Source organism: Lagenorhynchus albirostris, chromosome 5 (assembly GCF_949774975.1).
Source record: "Lagenorhynchus albirostris chromosome 5, mLagAlb1.1, whole genome shotgun sequence".
In the NCBI taxonomy this organism is placed as follows: domain Eukaryota; kingdom Metazoa; phylum Chordata; class Mammalia; order Artiodactyla; family Delphinidae; genus Lagenorhynchus; species Lagenorhynchus albirostris.
Window position 1 is genome coordinate 97,869,425 of NC_083099.1, and position 17,367 is coordinate 97,886,791.

Genomic DNA, 17,367 nt, shown 5'->3' on the forward strand with positions numbered 1-17,367 from the left:
CTCAGCACTTTCTTTTAACTTGAGTCCATAAGCCTCCCCATGAGAAGTGCTCCAGAGAAGAACTGGGCTGGGGGAATTAGACTCTTCTAATTAGAAGTGAGTCTCACTTCTAATAGGGGCAAAATTTTGCAATGTACAATAAAGGAGTGGATCACCAAACATTTAAAGGGAATTGTGACAAAATACTTATGACATTTAGAAAAATACATTGGAAAAATTAAATTTTGAATCAATAAACAATGGGAAATCTTCAAAGTACTAAAAAGAAAAACGTTAATGAAGCATATATATATAAAACAGTGGGAGTTACACAAATGGGTAGCGACTAGATCAAAATGCTATTGAACTACAAGTACTCCGGGAAGATACTAATGAAGATAGCATAGCTTTTCAATCTCTCTGAATCCCCACATAAAAACCAATAGCACAACTGTAAATGAAAACACCTATGGGGCTTCCCTGGTGGCGCAGTGGTTGAGAATCTGCTTGCCAATGCAGGGGACATGGGTTCGAGCCCTGGTCTGGGAAGATCCCACATGACGCGGAGCAACTAGGCCCGTGAGCCACAACTACTGAGCCTGCGCGTCTGGAGCCTGTGCTCCGCAACAAGAGAGGCCGCAACAGTGAGAGGCCCACGCACCGCGATGAAGAGTAGCCCCCGCTCGCCGCCAACTGGAGAAAGCCCTCGCACAGAAACGAAGACCCAACACAGCCAAAAATTAATTAATTAATTAATTAATTAATTTAAAAAACACCCATGGACAACTCTGCAACGAATATTGGCAACAAGATGTCCTCCACCCCCAAGTGGAAAGTGTGAGGTCACACAACCAACAGCTAAGACCTGATATAGTTGTCCATGCTGAAGGAAGAATGAAGTAAATAAAAGGGCATCCATCAGACCTAAGAACAAGAGGATCACAAAATAGCCAATAGTTTAGAAAGCACAAGGGACCAATTTGAGATTCGTGTTATCCTTCTATCCACAATGTTGCTGAACTATTTTTTTAGAACTAGATTATAGATCTTCTTGGATTTTCTATGGAGACATATTGTCTATAAATAATAGTTACTTCTTTGTTTCCACTGTCCTTTTATTTCCCTTTTTGTCTTATTAACACTTCAGTAACATGTAATAAACCTGAAAAGCTTGACTGGTTCTTGACTTCAAAAAGAAAACTACTAATATTTCACTTTTAGATATGATGTTTATTTTATCAAGGTTCTATAATGAAAATGTTTTTCTAATTGCATCACAAGTAAATATGGCAAAATACAACTTTGGTTACATCTTGGTAGAAGATCATGGTAGATTAAAACTAATTGCAACTCTTTGCTACTTCTTCCATTGAGAGTTGGAGTCTAATTCACTCCCCCATGAATCTGTCCTGTTCTTACTAACATGTTTGACCCACAGAACATGGTAGAAGTGAAATTTTGGAAAGCTTTGCAGCTTCTGCCTGGGACTCCTAGGACACACTAGCAGGGAACCCTGAGCTGTCACATAAGTCTGACTACCCTGACTGCTATGCTGGAAAGGCCACAAGAAGGTGCTCCACTTGATAGTCTCAAATGATTCCAGTCTCCAAGCTATCTTCACCAAGGTGTAAGACACTGAGTGAAGCCTGAACCCACCAGACCAGCCATCCACCAGGAGAGTAAACTCTGCTGACACCAGCAGAAGAAAAGAGTCAATCAAGCCTTGCCCAAATTCCTCAGCAACAAAATTGTGAGATGTAATAAAATAGTTGTTTTAAACCACTATCATTTGGGACAGTTTGCCAAGCAGCAATAGATAACTGGAAGATAGGTATAGAAACTATTTTTTATGGTTTTATATTTTTTCAAAATTTAACAAAATTGAGTCTCCTCCTCATTATTGGAGTTGAGGCTATATTCCACTGGTTAGGAAAAACAACAAAAGGTAAAGATAGGCAAGCATAGCATAGAGGATCTCAGGTTCAGTGCTAGACCGGTGCAAAGATCAGGTCTGCATGACCAGGGTCACTTAGTGATGGGCCAGCATCTTCATGCAAATCAGAAAAAGGAATACCTTTCTCCTGGCAGGCACAGCCTAACACTAGACTGTGATGAACAAAGTGCAGGCTGAATCTCAGTCCCCACTTCTCCCAGCATCCTTGTGCAGGGCACAATTAGTATAACCTATATGCAATATCTTTATAAATTAAAGTGCAAAGCAATGTTTCTACATTTGCAAATGACATAGATTCTTGTGGGTGGCAATGAACTAAGTTGATGAGGATGGAAAGATCTTATGAATCTGTGTGAGTGGGCAGAAAGGTGGCAAATGAGTGCATAAAGTATACATATGAGCTAACAGTCACAGCTAAGGAGAGGGATCTAGGGTTATTGTAGATTGTTCCCTGAAGATAATACAGAGGCTTCTTCTGACAGCAAAAAGAGCAACTACTTGATTGAATCATTAAAGTGCCATTCCCCCTGAGAAGCAAAGTAGTACCACCTACTCAGCTGATGCTCTGATGGAAGCTGAATAAGGCAGAAACCATTATGAGAAAGACTGGAGAAAAATTAACAGCATGAGGGCTCAGAAGAAACAAATACTTCTATATATGAGTGGAATATGAAGGACAAACCAAGCAGGTCCTGGTGAAAGCAGCTGCAGTGGTGGAGATGGTAGCAGTGACTACAGCATGCTTAGTACTGGGAACAAGTAACTGTGATGATGGTGGTGATGCAAGCAGACTATTTCTGGTGATGGCAGCAGTAGCAGCAACTGAGTTGATTTCTCAGCTGATACCAGTGATATTGGACGGCAGTGGTGGCACCAGACTATTAATGCTGGCAACAGGAATGGAGATAAAGCCGTAGTCAGGAAACTGTCAAATACTTCATCAACTCTTTATTCAGCATTGACCACATTTCGGGTATCATGTTGGGTAGATAAATAAATGTTAACAAATACCCATTATATGCCCAGCCCCGTAATAGATGTGGGAGTACAAAGATGACTAGAACATGGTCCCTACCCTTCAGACGCTCAAAATTGAGTATGGGGAGCACACATGAGAACAAATAATTATGGCAATGTGGTAACTGTGAAAAAGAAACATAAACTTCTGTATAGTCCAATACAAAGAGAGAAAACATATTCCCTTGTTTTGACATACAGCATTAGAACAGGCACTGTAGAAGACACAAGATAAATCAGACACAGATCCTGACCTGGGATGCTTATAGTCCAGTCGATGAGGTAGGACAAATGTAATTCTATAAAACAAGTAGAAAAGTGATATGCTTTAGAAAGTTCCAGAAAAAGTATTTTAGGTTTTTAAAGGAAAGCCTGCATATAGCAGACACTCAATATTGTTTTAAGGTGCATTCTACCTATTCAATCTTGAATGCCACTTTTTCCTTCTTTGATACCCTTTAATATAGTTTACTTTAAAAAATCTTTATTGAGTGCCTACTATATTGTGTGCCTGCTATACACTGAATATTTTTGATGAGGTCATGAGGGTAGGACCCTGGTCCACTGGGATTAGTGCCCTTATACGAGGAGACCCTAAAGAGCTTGCAGCTCTCTCTCCCCTCTGGTGAGGAAAAAAAAAAAAGAAAATCACCTGAGGACACAGTGAGAAGGCAGCCGTCTGCAAGCCAGGAATAGAGCCCTCACCAGAAAGCTAACTGTCCAGAACCTTGATCTTGGACTTCCCACCTTACAGAACTGTAAGAAATAAATTTCTGTTAGTTAAGCCAACCAGTCTATGGTGTTTGTTTATAGTAGTCCTAGTAGACTAACACAAGTTTTGGTACAGGGAATGAGGCCCCCAGCCCCCACAAATTGATGTCCTTCTCACCCCTAATTCATGTACAACACAATTCAGTCAAGTTTTTTGACACTTTATTACGAGGATTTCTTTCCTCCAATTTCCAATAACCTTTCCCTCATTTCCATCTGAGTTGTCACTGGAATGGCCTTTATCATCCATATTTCCACCAACATTCTGTTCATGACTATTCATGTATTTCTGTAAGGTGGAAGCTTTGTCTCCTGCTTGCCTCTTTTCTTTCTGAGCCCTCACCAGAATCATCTTTAATGTCCTTATACCTATCAACAGTTTCTTCACAGCAATCTCGGCTTTTTCTAGCATGGGCTTCAGAATTCTTCCAGCCTCTACCCATCACACAATTCCAAAGCCACATTCACATTTTTTGGTATTTGTTACAGCAGTACTCTATTCCTAGTACCAAAATGTATTGGTATTACTTAGGGTTCTCCAGAAAAACAGAACCAGAAATTTATACAGAAATTTATAAAAGGAACAGACTCATGCAATTATAGAGGCTGAGAAGTCCCACGATCTGCAGTCTACAACCAGAGACTCAAGAGACCTGGGTGTAAATACCAGTGTGAAAGCTGGCAAGCTCAAGACCCAAAAAGAGCCAATGCTTCCGTTCAAGTCCAAAGGCAGGAAAAGATCAATGTCCCAGCTCAAAGTAGTCAGACAGTTGAAGTTCCCTCTTACACAAGGAAGGGTCAATCTTTTTGTTCTATTCAGGCCTTCAACTGATTATGGCCACTCACTTTAGGGAAGGCAATCTGCTTCACTCAGTAGGATTGATTCGAATGTTAATCTCATCAGAAAAACATACAAACAAAAAAACAAAACAAAACAAAAACAACAACCAACCCTCACAGACACACCCAGAATAATGTTTGACCAAATACCTGGGTTCCTCGTGGCCAAGTTGACACATAAAATCAACCATTACACTGAATACCTTCTGGGCTCTGGGAGTACAAAGTGAACAAAGTTTCTATCCTCATGGAGCTTATGTCCTATTGTGGGGTCACATAAATAAATAATTTCAAACACTGATAACTGCTAAGAATGTGGACCAAGGAAAAAGACAAAGTGTAAGAAAGGATGTGGGGGTGGGCAGAGACATTTATAGGAAGTAGAGTGAGTCTAAAAGTCTTTGAGCTCAAAAATGAAATTGGAGGGACTCTGGTGGCACAGTGGATAAGACTCTGCATTCCCAATGAAAGGCCTGGGTTTGATCCCTGGTCCGCAAACTAGATCCCACATGCATGCCTCAACTAAGAGTTCGCATGCCACAACTAAGGAGCCCGCCTGCCGCAACTAAGACCTGGCGTAACCAAATAAAGAAAGAAAGAAAAAAAGAATGAAATTGGAGTTATGCTTTGGGAAGAATAATCTAGTATCAAGGTGCAAAGTGACACATAGAAGAGAGGCACTACAGGTGGGGAAGCTAATACAGCATTCAGGAAAGATGAATGAAATGGAAAAAAGAGAGAAAAGAAGAGAAGAAACTATTTATTGAGCACCTACTATGTGTCAGACATGCTTTTAAGTGTTTTCACATATTTGAACTGGGACGTGGCAGGGGGCATGAAAAGGAAGAAAAATATTAAAAAGATATTACAAAGAATCATCAAGACTTCACAGCTGATTTTGTGTTTATGTATGTGTATATTGGTACATTTACTTGTACTTGGGTAGATAGAGTTGGAAAAAAGAAAGGTTCAAAAAGGTCTAAGGTTTCAAGTATGGGTAACCAGCAAGGTAATAGTAGTATTATGAGAAGAAAGGATTATACAAAGGAAGAGAATGAGGAGGGAGGACAATGTGTTATATATTTTTTAAATGAGGCATCCAGGCAAAGCTGCTCAATAAACAGTAGGAAATTACAGGGCTACAGGTGAAAAGATAAGTCATACCAGGAGATGTGAAGATAAAGATTATCTGCAGAGATATGGTACCTGAAACAATGAGATGTACTTTGATTACAAATGAAGAGAAAGAAGAGGATATATTTTTATGGATTCTCCTACTTGAGGAAGATCTAGAGGTGCACTGTCCAATATGGTAGCCATTAGCCACATGAAGGGACTTAAATCAATTTAAATTAAAATGAAAAATTTAATTAGTCGTACTAGCTATATTTCAAGTGTCTACCATATTGAATATCAGAGTTATAAAACATTTCCAACATCACAGAAAGTTCTATTGGACAGTATGTACCTAGAGATTCATCAGAGTAGAAGAAAGGGGAGAATTTAGTCTCCTGAAAGCCATTCAAGTACAGAATGACCCATGGTATTAAGTGCTCCAATAAAAGCATATGAAAGCTAAAAACAAACAATAACTTGTGACTCTTAAAGCAGTTTCAGACTAGTAAAAAAGTTAGAAACTAGATTATAAGAGATTTTGGATGAAATTGGTGATAAATAGGTAGAGGTAACAAGTATAAACAATTCTTTCAAGTAACTTTTCAGTGAAGAAAAAGAGAAAGAATGTAAACCTAAGGAAGAACTGAAAGAGAATCAAGCTGTGTATGTATGTGCCTAAGATAAGCATGTTTGTGGACTCACTGGAAGGCTTGGCTACCAATCAACCAACCAGCTATCCACTAACTCTACCAATCAAAAAAGGCTTTGATGTAGCGATGACAATTGAGGGGATAGAATCATACAATTTTAAAGCTATGAGAAGCTTTAGGAATCATCTCATCTACTGGTCACATTATAGAGAAAGCAGGTGCCCATTCACACCCATAGCTTAGTAGTATTAAAAGCTAGAATAAGAACTCAGGTGTTCTGCATCCTAGGCCATTAGATGTTCAGCCTCATTCAAATGCCTCCTAAGACACAGACCAGAAAAGTGAAGAAAGCTTATTCTATTGACTTCCATTAATCTAGCAAGAAAATATCTATGTTCACATATATAAAACTTCAACTTAAAAAAAAGAGACAATTTTTTTACTTCTCTCCTTTAAAATTTAGAAAAACAGAACTAAGCCTTGAGTGTCTACTATTTTGTAACAAACATTACACTAAAAAGACCTTAAATATCATCTAATTAAATCTTTAATATAACTTGTTTTCAGTATTCACAGCTTAGAAATTTATGCATCAGGTCAGTGAGGTCACAGAGGTAGTGACACTTTTACTCAGTTCTATACTATAATCAATTAGAAAATGGTGGAGAAAATGGGAGAAAAAAGATCAATAGACTAGGGAATGGAAATTAGATGTTTAACGAAGTATAAAAGTAACAAGGACAAATTCATATACATGCCAATCTTAAAAAGAAAACCAACCCTTTAGATAAATAATTGCTAATTAAACAAAATGTTTCAAGGAACTCTAACATTGCCTTTGGAGGGAACTGGGTGGCTGGGGAACAGGGTTTTAAGGAGACTTTTCACAGTAACTTTTGAATTTTAACAATAACAATCTATTACCTTTTCCAATAAATAAAGTTTCTTTAAAAACTTTATATGTTTCAGTTCCTACCGGTAGTTTGTAATTACTAGCATTCTACAATCCCCTGAGGCTGCAGAAAAATTGAAATTTTTAGAAAGAAAAATCCTAACTCTGTTCTGAAAAGGCAAGGGAAAAATTACATTAAGAACAGCAGATTTGCCTTTGGGGGTTGGGAATCAGGAAGGGAGAGAAGTCATTGCCTGCAACAATCACTATTTGATCAAACCAATTCTATTGCTATTATTTTTAGCTCATCTTTTTAGCCTGTTGCTAAGGAACCCTACAGCCCGAAAGCAATTTACTCATAGGAACCCACATGAAGCAAGAGAAAAGCAATGACGCTGAAGCTTTCTAATTAAGCCATTAAGTCTATTTTAGTGCCGTTTAATAAATTATTTCCTCTCGATTTTTATGCACCGCTATAGTGATGTTGAAAATCCTGTTGTACCCAAAAGCAAAATCATTATTTGTAAATTTTTAATATGAGGGTCTGCAAATCAGTATATCTGAAATGGGGAGCCATAGTTCTGGATTCTGATTTTCTATTAATACTTGTCTTTTATTCCTGAAAATACTAAACAATTTCTTGTTTAGTATTTTCTACCAAGAATTCTAAACAGGGGCTTCCCTGGTGGCGCAGTGGTTGAGAGTCCGCCTGCCAATGCAGGGGACACGGGTTCGTGCTCCGGCCCGGGAAGATACCACGTGCCGCGGAGCGGCTGGGCCCGTGAGCCATGGCCGCTGAGCCTGCGCGTCCGGAGCCTGCGCATCCGGAGCCTGTGCTCCGCAGCGGGAGAGGCCACAACAGTGAGAGGCCCGCGTACCGCAAAAAAAAAAAAAAAAAAAAGAATTCTAAAGAATTTCTTGCAAGGGAAATTTTTGTATTTTAAGAGGTCTGGTGCAGAACATGAGGAAAGGATTTGACAAAGCTATTAGATACATAAAAGCTATGAATTGACATTTCTACTTGAGATGTGGCAAGAGGGCTGAGACATCTAGTGCAAAACGGCATGACAGTGTGCGGAACACAGCACTGGCGAGGCCGCGGATGCTCCAGGGAGCGAGGTGTCAAGCGGAATCCGGTATGACACAAATACGTACAAGAAAGGTGGGAACTCTAGGTCTTCGCATTTCTACCCACTCAGTTCGAGAACCTCATAACAACACACAGACGTCATCGCTTTCGTAATTGGCGCAGACGGTGAGTCGCAGGGACGCCGTTCAAGCCGTTTCAACTGGAGCCAACCTGTATCTGCCCGTTTCCACCGAGCCTGATTTGTGCCACCTGCTGTTGCCCCCAATAACCTCAAATTCGTCCAAACTAAAATCTGGCCATGGTAGAGCTAAGAAGATCGGTGATACAGCGAGCTATCTTCAGCTTTTGGCTCTTTCCTCCCATATTTTTAAAAGTCCTTCCAATCCGTTGGTTTCCGAGGACACGAGCACAGACAACGGAGCTAACACCGCCGGGCTCTAAGTAGCGTCAACGTGGCAGTAACGAGAAAACCAGGGGTCCAAATTCCACCAATAAACGAGGCAGCTCGGCCTACGCCCCGCCCACCACTCCTGCCAGCCAATAATTTTCAGAACTCTTCTGCTACTCCCGCCCATTCTTAGCGCAGTTTCAGAGCCTCTTCCTCTGCTCCCCCGAGCACCAAAAACCCGCCGTATGTGCGCCCCTCTTCCGCTTCGTTATACCAGGGAGCCCTCTGCCCTTCTTTATTGAAGGCGTAGGGTACGGCATCGACTACCACCCGAGGCCCAAGATCCCGGAAGCTACTCTCACAAACAGCAGCAGAACGAAAGAAAACAAAAAGGGCTGCCTGGGACTTTCACCGCACGCCCAGTTTACCTTGACCCGGAAGTGATTCACCACTCCTCCTCCCTTCCCACTCCTCCCTCCCTGGTTGAGAAGGGAAAGACGACGGCCAGGTCTGGCCCGGCATGCCTTGGGCTTCCGGTGACCTCTGGCCTTTTTCTGTCGTCCGCTCTTGCTGCCTAGCGTGCTTGTTCGCTCAGTGCTTTCCGTCCTTGCCTCCCTCCCGTTTTTCTTCGCACGCTGCCTGGTGACTGTGGCGCCCGTGAACAGCAAGGAGGCGGTGGCGGAGGACCCTCGTCATGGCCGCCTCTAAGCCTGTGGAGGCGGCGGTGGTCGCAGCGGCTATTCCCGGCTCCGGGAGTGGGGTGGGCGGCGGCAGTGCGACTGCGGGCCCGGGCACCGGGGGCCTGCCGCGATGGCAGCTGGCGCTGGCGGTCGGGGCGCCCCTGCTGCTGGGCGCGGGTGCCATGTACCTGTGGAGCCGGCAGCGGCGGCGCCGGGAGACCGGGGGCCGAGGCGACGCCAGCGGCCTGAAGCGCAACAGTGAACGGAAGACCCCGGAGGGCAGGGCCAGTCCGGCCCCGGGCAGCGGACACCCCGAGGGCCCCGGTACTCACCTGGAAATGGTGAGAAGCAGCCCCGAGCCCTGGAGGTAGAACCCGGCAGGTGCAGCCTTTCCTTGACGAGTTGTGCTCGTCAGGGGGCTTCCCATCAGACGGAAGCTGCCAACAGGCAGCGCATGGGTTTAGGGAAACTCAGTTCTGGCTGCCTTTATAGGGAATAGAGTAACCCGAGGGCACAGGTTAGCAACATTCGTTGAGAGTTTCCTTTTGGTTTCAGAAAAATATTTGCTTTTCTTCTCAGTGACACAGCATTTATCCTTAGCGTTGTGGGTACGGGGACATTTGCAAATGTGATGATTGTATTTAACTAACTAATGAAGGAAGCCAAATTCCCTTAACTATCGGTACGTTGTGATGTGAATTGCCTTGGTCATGTCTAAGGCCTAGGACTTAATTAGTAATAATCTTTTAATAACAAGCGAATCCCCTTTTTTGAAGTATTTTAGGGTTGGGGATAGGTAAATACAGTGACTGTTGGTTGACAAGAGTAAAATGGTGTTCAGTGGCATTTATTTCATCTGTGAGCATGAGTTCTTAAACTTTTGGGGTAGAAGCATCTTAAATTCATTTTTAAATTTTACCTGGAAATTTACATGACCAAGCCTGACATACAGTTAAGCCAAGCGTCGGAGTGTCTGGTGAATTAACTGCTTTGTATGGCTTTGTTGAACTATTAAATCCTTCTGGAATCTGACAGCTGTGGGGGGAATTGGCCTGGCTGCATTTAACAATACTGGGGTGAGATGACGTGAGGTGGAGGATTTTATCTGAGTCTGAGATTGTACATTGGCGGTTACGGAGTAAATCAGAGTTCACAATAACCTTTGGTCAAAAAACTCCCAATTATGTACATTTGCAAGTTATTTCCACATTATATTATTCAGACTGAAGACATGTTTTTACTAAGATAGTCAAATTAATTTTAAAGGAAGTTCTGATGTGGAAGCAAACTACCTTAGTTTAGTGCATCCTATATCTCTGGCGTTGTGCTAGGCCCTGAGAGAGCCAAATAGTCTTTCTAATGGGAGAGTAAGATACTGCTTTAAAAAGAAAATGCATGCAGTGCAGGTATGCTGGAAGAACCCATGGATTGTGAGAACCAGGAGAAGTGTGCTTTATATTGGGCTCTCCAACATGGTTACCTTGAGAAAGTCATTTTATCTCTTCGATGTTAGTATCATCCCTGTAGAATAAGAGAATTAAAATATTGGATCTCTTATATTTCTTCCAGCCCTAAAAATTGGTGATTCTGAGTGCTATTAATGAGAGTGGTAATCAAGGTGATTTCTTTGAATTAGTCATCATTTGTCTTGTTGTTTTCATATTTATGAAATTCTCTGGTCATTTCCTATTTCATTTGCTTATTTTAATCACAGAAGAATAGTAGGTGAATGAAAAATACATAAAAGTTCTCTGTTCTATAATAATCAACAAAAATAAAGATAATTTCTATAAAAGAAACAAGGTTTTGATATTTCATTGCAGTTTCAAATACTACCCCACCTCACCTGTTTGGTATTTGATAGAATTCAGCAAACTGTCTTTCAGATTTTAGATTTCCTTAAATCCCATTTTCAGCTTTTCAGCATTGTCTAGGTCAACACTGATAATTTTTAAATTTCATGGTGTATTGTAGTTTTATCAGAACATTTTTTTAAATTGACCTGACTGCCACTAAAAATTAGACTTTAACATTGAATTCTTTGTAACTTGAACTGCTTTAAAATGATTCCTTTTGACCCAAAATAAAACTGAGCAGAACACTTGCATATACTGTTCTTGTGGAATTTGTGGGGTGGTACCTGTAGTCTTGCTTTGGGTTACTAGATGATCCTTTAGTAAAGCAACAGTAAGAATGTCTTTGCCATTTTTTTAATGGAAATTTGTATTTTAGCTGATGGTGACCAATAAATACTGAAAGACTTTTTTGTCTTTTTTATAGTCCTCAGAGTTATTATTAGACTACCTAAATATAACTGACCACAAATTGTAATTTATTATTATCTGTGGTTGGAGAAATTACTTTATATTTGCATAGCACCTTTAAATTGTCAACCTCAGTGGGTTTTGTAAACAAGAAAGCATTTGTTTGAACTGATGGAAAAACTGGCAGAATCCTGATGCTCTGACTGTTCTTTCTCCACCTGAGCAATAGCTATAATTTTTAAGGCAATGAAGGAATGGACAAATATTGTCAGTTCAGGGTTCAATATCAGTGAATAAAGTGGAAAATCAGTGGTTATTGTCTGTTGGCTTATGTTTGCCTTAATGTAAAAATGAACTTATAAAATAACTGGGCTTCTGTCTATTGGGTTTGAGATATTCACGTGCAAGCAGGCTGTATCAAATTATTTTTTTTTCTAGGATAGCATATACTTGTAAAGCAAAAGCAAAAATTCATATTTTTGTTTAATTAATGGGGATTTTAGGATTTCACCAGAGAGGCATCTAATTACAGTTGATAGTGTGTGAGATAGAGGTAAAGTATTAAATCATATTCTACTTCGGGCCATTATAAAATCTACCATGATGTGCCATTTTGCTTTAGTAATTTATTTTGAAAACTTGAGAATTACAGATTTTTCAAAGTTGGTAAGGTTCTTTGCCAATCATCTAATCCACAGGACTTCTCAGTCTTTGGACCAGAGTTATCACAGGGGAGCATCATGCCCACATATACACCAAGCATGGTATCTGGTTGCACAAATGTCTTAGGTATTTCTTTTTTCAAGCAACCTGTGATTTTTTTTATTCTAATATATTTTGGGCTGCATTGGTTCTTAGTTGCTGCGCATGGGCTCTCAGTTGCAGCAAGCGGGGGCCACTCTTTGTTGCGGTGTGCGGGCTTCTCACTGCGGTGGCTTCTCTTGTTGCAGAGCACAGGTTCTAGGCACCTGGGCTTCAGTAGTTGTGGCACACAGGCTCAGTAGCTGTGGCTCATGGGCTCTAGAGTGCAAGTGCAGTAGTTGTGGCACATGGGCTTAATTGCTCCACGACATGTGGGATCTTCCCAGACTAGGGCTCAAACCCATGTCCCCTGAATTGGCAGGCAGATTCTTAACCACTGCACCACCAGGGAAGTCCCTGTGATTTTTTTTTCTAATGTGCATGTATTTATTATTGACTTTATAGTAGTGTTTTATCCAATTGTTTTTAATTTGATGATTTTAAAAAGCAGTTATTCTAGTGTTCAAGTTTTTTCAATGTTACACAAGAGTTATCCCAACAGGAAATGTTTAGGAACCACTAAGTCAGTCCTTTAGAATAGGAAGGGAGAGATGTACCTAAACATTTTAATAAAGGGGTCAAAAACTGAGTAACCTGCTGTTATCAGTCATGGTTGAAATGAAATAGTTCTTCCCCCTCAATGATCTGTTTCTATTTTTTTTTTTTAAATCAGGGTCACTAGTGACATTCTTATATAATTAAGTCTAGAGAACACCTTTCAGTCTTTATCTTACTTGATGCTTTGCAATATTTCACATTGTCTTCTCTTAATTTCATAATTTTTCCTTTGGCTTCTGAGGCACTATGTTGTCCTGATTTTCTTTGCTTTTTTTAAAACTTCCTGATACCTCTCTTTGCTGATTCCTCTCAGTCTCCTTTCCAGGCTCTTTTCTCTGCCTCTTTTGGTGACCTTCATTGTTCTGTCATAGGCATTCTTATATTCCATACCTTCACTGGATGCTTGCTTGCCCTCCAGAAGCTTCACTTAACACTTATATACTGATGGCCCCCTAATTTCTTGTTTATAGCCCAGACCTCTCAAAAGGCCCAGATTTAAAGGAAATTAAAGACCTCATTACCTTACAAGTGTTTCACACCAGACTCCTGTTTCTCCTGAGACTATTCCTTATCATTTAATGTGTGTCATCTAACTAGTTTCCCAAGCCAGAAACTTGGATATCATCCCTAACTTTCTATTCTTTCCATGTTCTCCACATCCAATCTAGAAACATGTTGAGAAAATTCTACTTCCTTTTTTTTTTTTTTTTTTGCAGTATGTGGGCCTCTCACTGTTGTGGCCTCTCCTGTTGCGGAGCACGGGCTCCAGACGTGCAGGCTCAGCGGCCATGGCTCACGGGCCCAGCTGCTCCATGGCATGTGGGATCCTCCCGGACTGGGGCATGAACCCATGTCCCCTGCATCAGCAGGCGGACTCCCAACCACTGCACCACCAGGGAAGCCCAGAAAATTCTACTTCTTAAATATCTGACTACTCCTCCATTCCCACTGCTATTTCTTGACTGAATAACTGATACTCTCATTAGTGTCTTCCTCCAATCCATTTTGTCCGTGCTAGAGTAAATCCTAACAGTCCCATGCTTAGAACTGTTAAGTGGTCTGTTCACGGCTCACCGAGGTAAAGTTCAAATTCATCATGATTTAAGACCCTCTGTCATCTTGATCCTGCTTACCTCTTGTCTTCATCTCTTGCCACTTGTTTCTTGCCTTTGGATGTTCTGTAACAATGCCCAATACCCCTACCTTCTCATCCTTCAAGTCACAACATGTAGGTAATTTCACCTTTTCTGAAACACTTCTACCTAAGCATACCGTTATGTGATTACATAACACTGAATTTTTCTCTTCCACAGCACTTACCACATGGTACTAGAGTCATTTATTCATGTCTTTCCTACTAAACTCTTGACTCTGTGAAGGCTGGGACTGGCTCTATCTTTCTCACCGTTTTTCAGAAACTGGCACATAGCAGGTGTTGAGTGAATTAACTGATGAAGCTTCATCATTTGACATTTTTAAAAAATTCCCACAAACTGAATACTTTTTCAAAATTTACAGCTTTTCACTTGTATTCTACCAGTTTATCCTAGAAATTGGTTTAATAGTCGTAAACCTCATTTAGACATTCTTTTTATAAATCGTGATTTTTGTATGAACTACAACCATAATCCTTCAGAAGCAGCATTCTTTTTTTTAATATAAATTTATTTTTTTTATTTTTGGCTGCGTTGGGTCTTCGTTGTGGTGCACGGGCTTCTCATTGCGGTGACTTCTCTTGTTGCAGAGCATGGGCTCTAGGCATGCAAGCTTCAGTAGTTGCGGCGCGCGGGCTCAGTAGTTGTGGCTCTCGGGCTCTAGAGCACAGGCTCAACAGTTGTGGTTCAAGGGCTTAGTTGCTCTGCGGCATGTGAAATCTTCCCGGACCAGGGCTTGAACCCGTGTCCCCTGCATTGGCAGGCGGATTCTAAACCACTGCGCCACCTGGGAAGCCCTGGAAGCAGCATTGTTACAAGTAGATTCTTCTTAGGTAAAGAGTTCTCTGTGTTACAATTTAGTAGGTGGGGTGGTTGTAGATTTTTAAATTTCAGGACATAATATGGGAAAGGACTTTTAATATCTTAGGTATCTTTTATCCTAGATTTGATTCTTATAAAAGTAACAATTGGTCAATTAAATACTGAAAGATTGTTTCTCATGAGGTAAGTGTTCCAGAGTTGATTGCTACTTCTGTAAAGTTGGGATCCAAATTTTAAAATATGCCTTTGGAATTTGGTAAGTTTAAGGGAATAAAACCATTTAAGAGAAACATGGAACCACCTCATGTATATTTTAACTGGATGTAAATGTGTAATTATGGTGATAAGTAATATAGTAGTTCCCTCTTACCCGGTCTCAGCTTTCTGTAGTTTCAGTTATCCACAGTAAACGGTGGTCTGAAAATATTAAATGGAAAATTCCAGAAATAAACAACTCATAAATTTTAAATTGTGCACCACTCTGAGTAGCAATACACAGTCCCACTCCATCCTACCCTGGATGTGAATCATCCCTTTGTCCAGCATATCCTGCCCATTAGTCACTTCGTAGCTATCAGATTGACTCTTGTACTAGTAACCCTTATTTTACTTAATACCCAAAGCACAAGAGTAGTGATGCTGGCAATTCAGATACGCTAGAGAAGCCGTTAAACTGCTTCTTTTCAGTGAAAAGGTGAATGTGCTTGACTTAAAGGGAAAGGAAAAATAATCATATGGTGAGGTTGCTAAGATCTATGGTGAGAATAAATCTATTTCTGAACTGTGAAGAAGGAAAGAAATCTGTGCTAGTTTTGCTGTCACACTCAAACTGCAAAAGTTAAAGCCACAGTGTGTGTTTAGTTAAGATGGAAAAGGCATTAAATTTGTACAATATTTTGAGAAAGAGACCACATTCACATAATTTTATTATAGTGTATTGTTATAATTGTTCGATTTTATTATTAGTTATTGTTATGAATCTCTTATAGTGCCTAATGTATAAATTAAACTTTATCCTTGGTACTTATATATAGGAAAAAATGTATATATAGGTTTCAGTACTATTCACAATTTCAGGCATTCACTGGAGGTCTTTGAATGTATCCCCTATAGATAAAGGGGAGATTACTGTACATATTGTATTTTCTTACACATGGATTAATGTACCTGATTCTAGCTCATTTCCTTTTAGTGACTATATGTGTGTGATCATCAGAGTAATATTTTATAAATACTCGCTAAGAATTTACATTGATTCCTTATTACCAAATTCATGTCATTGAAAGCCGTCTGTAGCATAGTCATATTACCATCGCAGGACTTGTTTTAGAGCTCCCTTTCTGGTCTCCTGAATTTCTTCTGTGTCTGTGTGTTGAATAACCCTTTTGGCGTTGTTTTTCCTCCTTGGAGTATTTTCCTGACTCATTTGTTAGTCATTTTCGTTCCAGAGCAGATTGTTCTAAGTAACCTTCACTGAAGTAGCCTTGACTGATGGTTCAAACCCTGATTGTTTTCTAACTTTGTATTCTAATAAATTTATGGGGATTGTATCAATACTTTGTTGCTTTGGTGTTTAAATGTAACTTGTTTTCCATAGTAGATTTGCTTCTGCAGGAGGTGGAGGGCAGGTTCCTATGTTTTGTTTCTTTGACAAGTTTCAGCAGTGTTTGTAGTAGAGAGAGAAGACATAGTATTTACTATGTTTCTCATTGTTTCCTTTTAGATTTATTACTTATTTGTTCCTAATCCTTATGTTTTACCCACATAGTTTGTATGTAAGTGTGTGTATATATGCAGTTGCTACTCTTTGAACTAAAAATTTTCTAGTTATTAGCTACACAAGTTTCTAATCACCTAATGTACATTTTCTTAATGTGAATTGGGGTTTCAGTGTTTGATCAGCAGTAGTTCTTTTGAGACGCTGCCAGTTCACTTGTTTGTATCCTGCACTATCTCTAGAGTTCCTTCAGGATAAAGACTATCCTGATGATCGTTGTACAGTGGAGTCACATCAAATGTGCTTTTAACTAAAATGAAATCAGTTACACTTGCTTGGCAAAAAGAAAAAGACCTAATTATGCTGATGATTCTCTTTGTCCTTTTGCTCTGGGGTCAATAGTGAGCAAGATATAATACCTGAACTGTTTCCTTTGTTTCAGTTCCAGAGTATGAGTCTGGATGTGATTCTGATGATATTCATTTTTCATAAAGTGTGGATGACAATCCATGCAGTATAGAAGTAAAGTTTAGGCAATGTGGAGTCAGATTGCTTGTTTGAATCTTGCCTTGGGCAAGCTTCTTGATCTCTCTGGGCCTCAGTTGCTTTATGTGTAAAATGGGGATAATAATAGCACCTACCTTGCATTTACAGTGTGTTACTCTTCTGAAGAA

General features: G+C 40.2%; 1 protein-coding gene and 1 long non-coding RNA gene across 4 annotated transcripts in view; one reads left to right on the top strand and one right to left on the bottom strand.

Moving 5' to 3' along the window:
- Window positions 1–2,881: 2,881 nt before the first annotated feature.
- LOC132520634 (uncharacterized) lies at window positions 2,882–9,120 on the bottom strand. The gene is made up of 3 exons (XR_009540588.1): window positions 8,375–9,120; window positions 3,603–3,706; window positions 2,882–3,249 (listed from the first exon to the last, which is right to left on the bottom strand). It is a non-coding gene; the product is annotated as an uncharacterized LOC132520634 (long non-coding RNA).
- A 120-nt stretch (window positions 9,121–9,240) lies between these two features.
- The window catches only part of TOMM70 (translocase of outer mitochondrial membrane 70), a 44,791-nt gene continuing 36,664 nt past the window's right edge, over window positions 9,241–17,367 (top strand). Inside the window, exon 1 of one of the 3 annotated variants that reach the window (XM_060150692.1) lies at window positions 9,241–9,718. In XM_060150692.1, coding sequence (XP_060006675.1) covers window positions 9,392–9,718 — 327 coding nt within the window. In that variant the 5' untranslated portion in view covers window positions 9,241–9,391. The remainder of the gene's footprint in view (window positions 9,719–17,367) is intronic. The other 2 variants (XM_060150691.1, XM_060150690.1) reach the window with 2 other exon arrangements.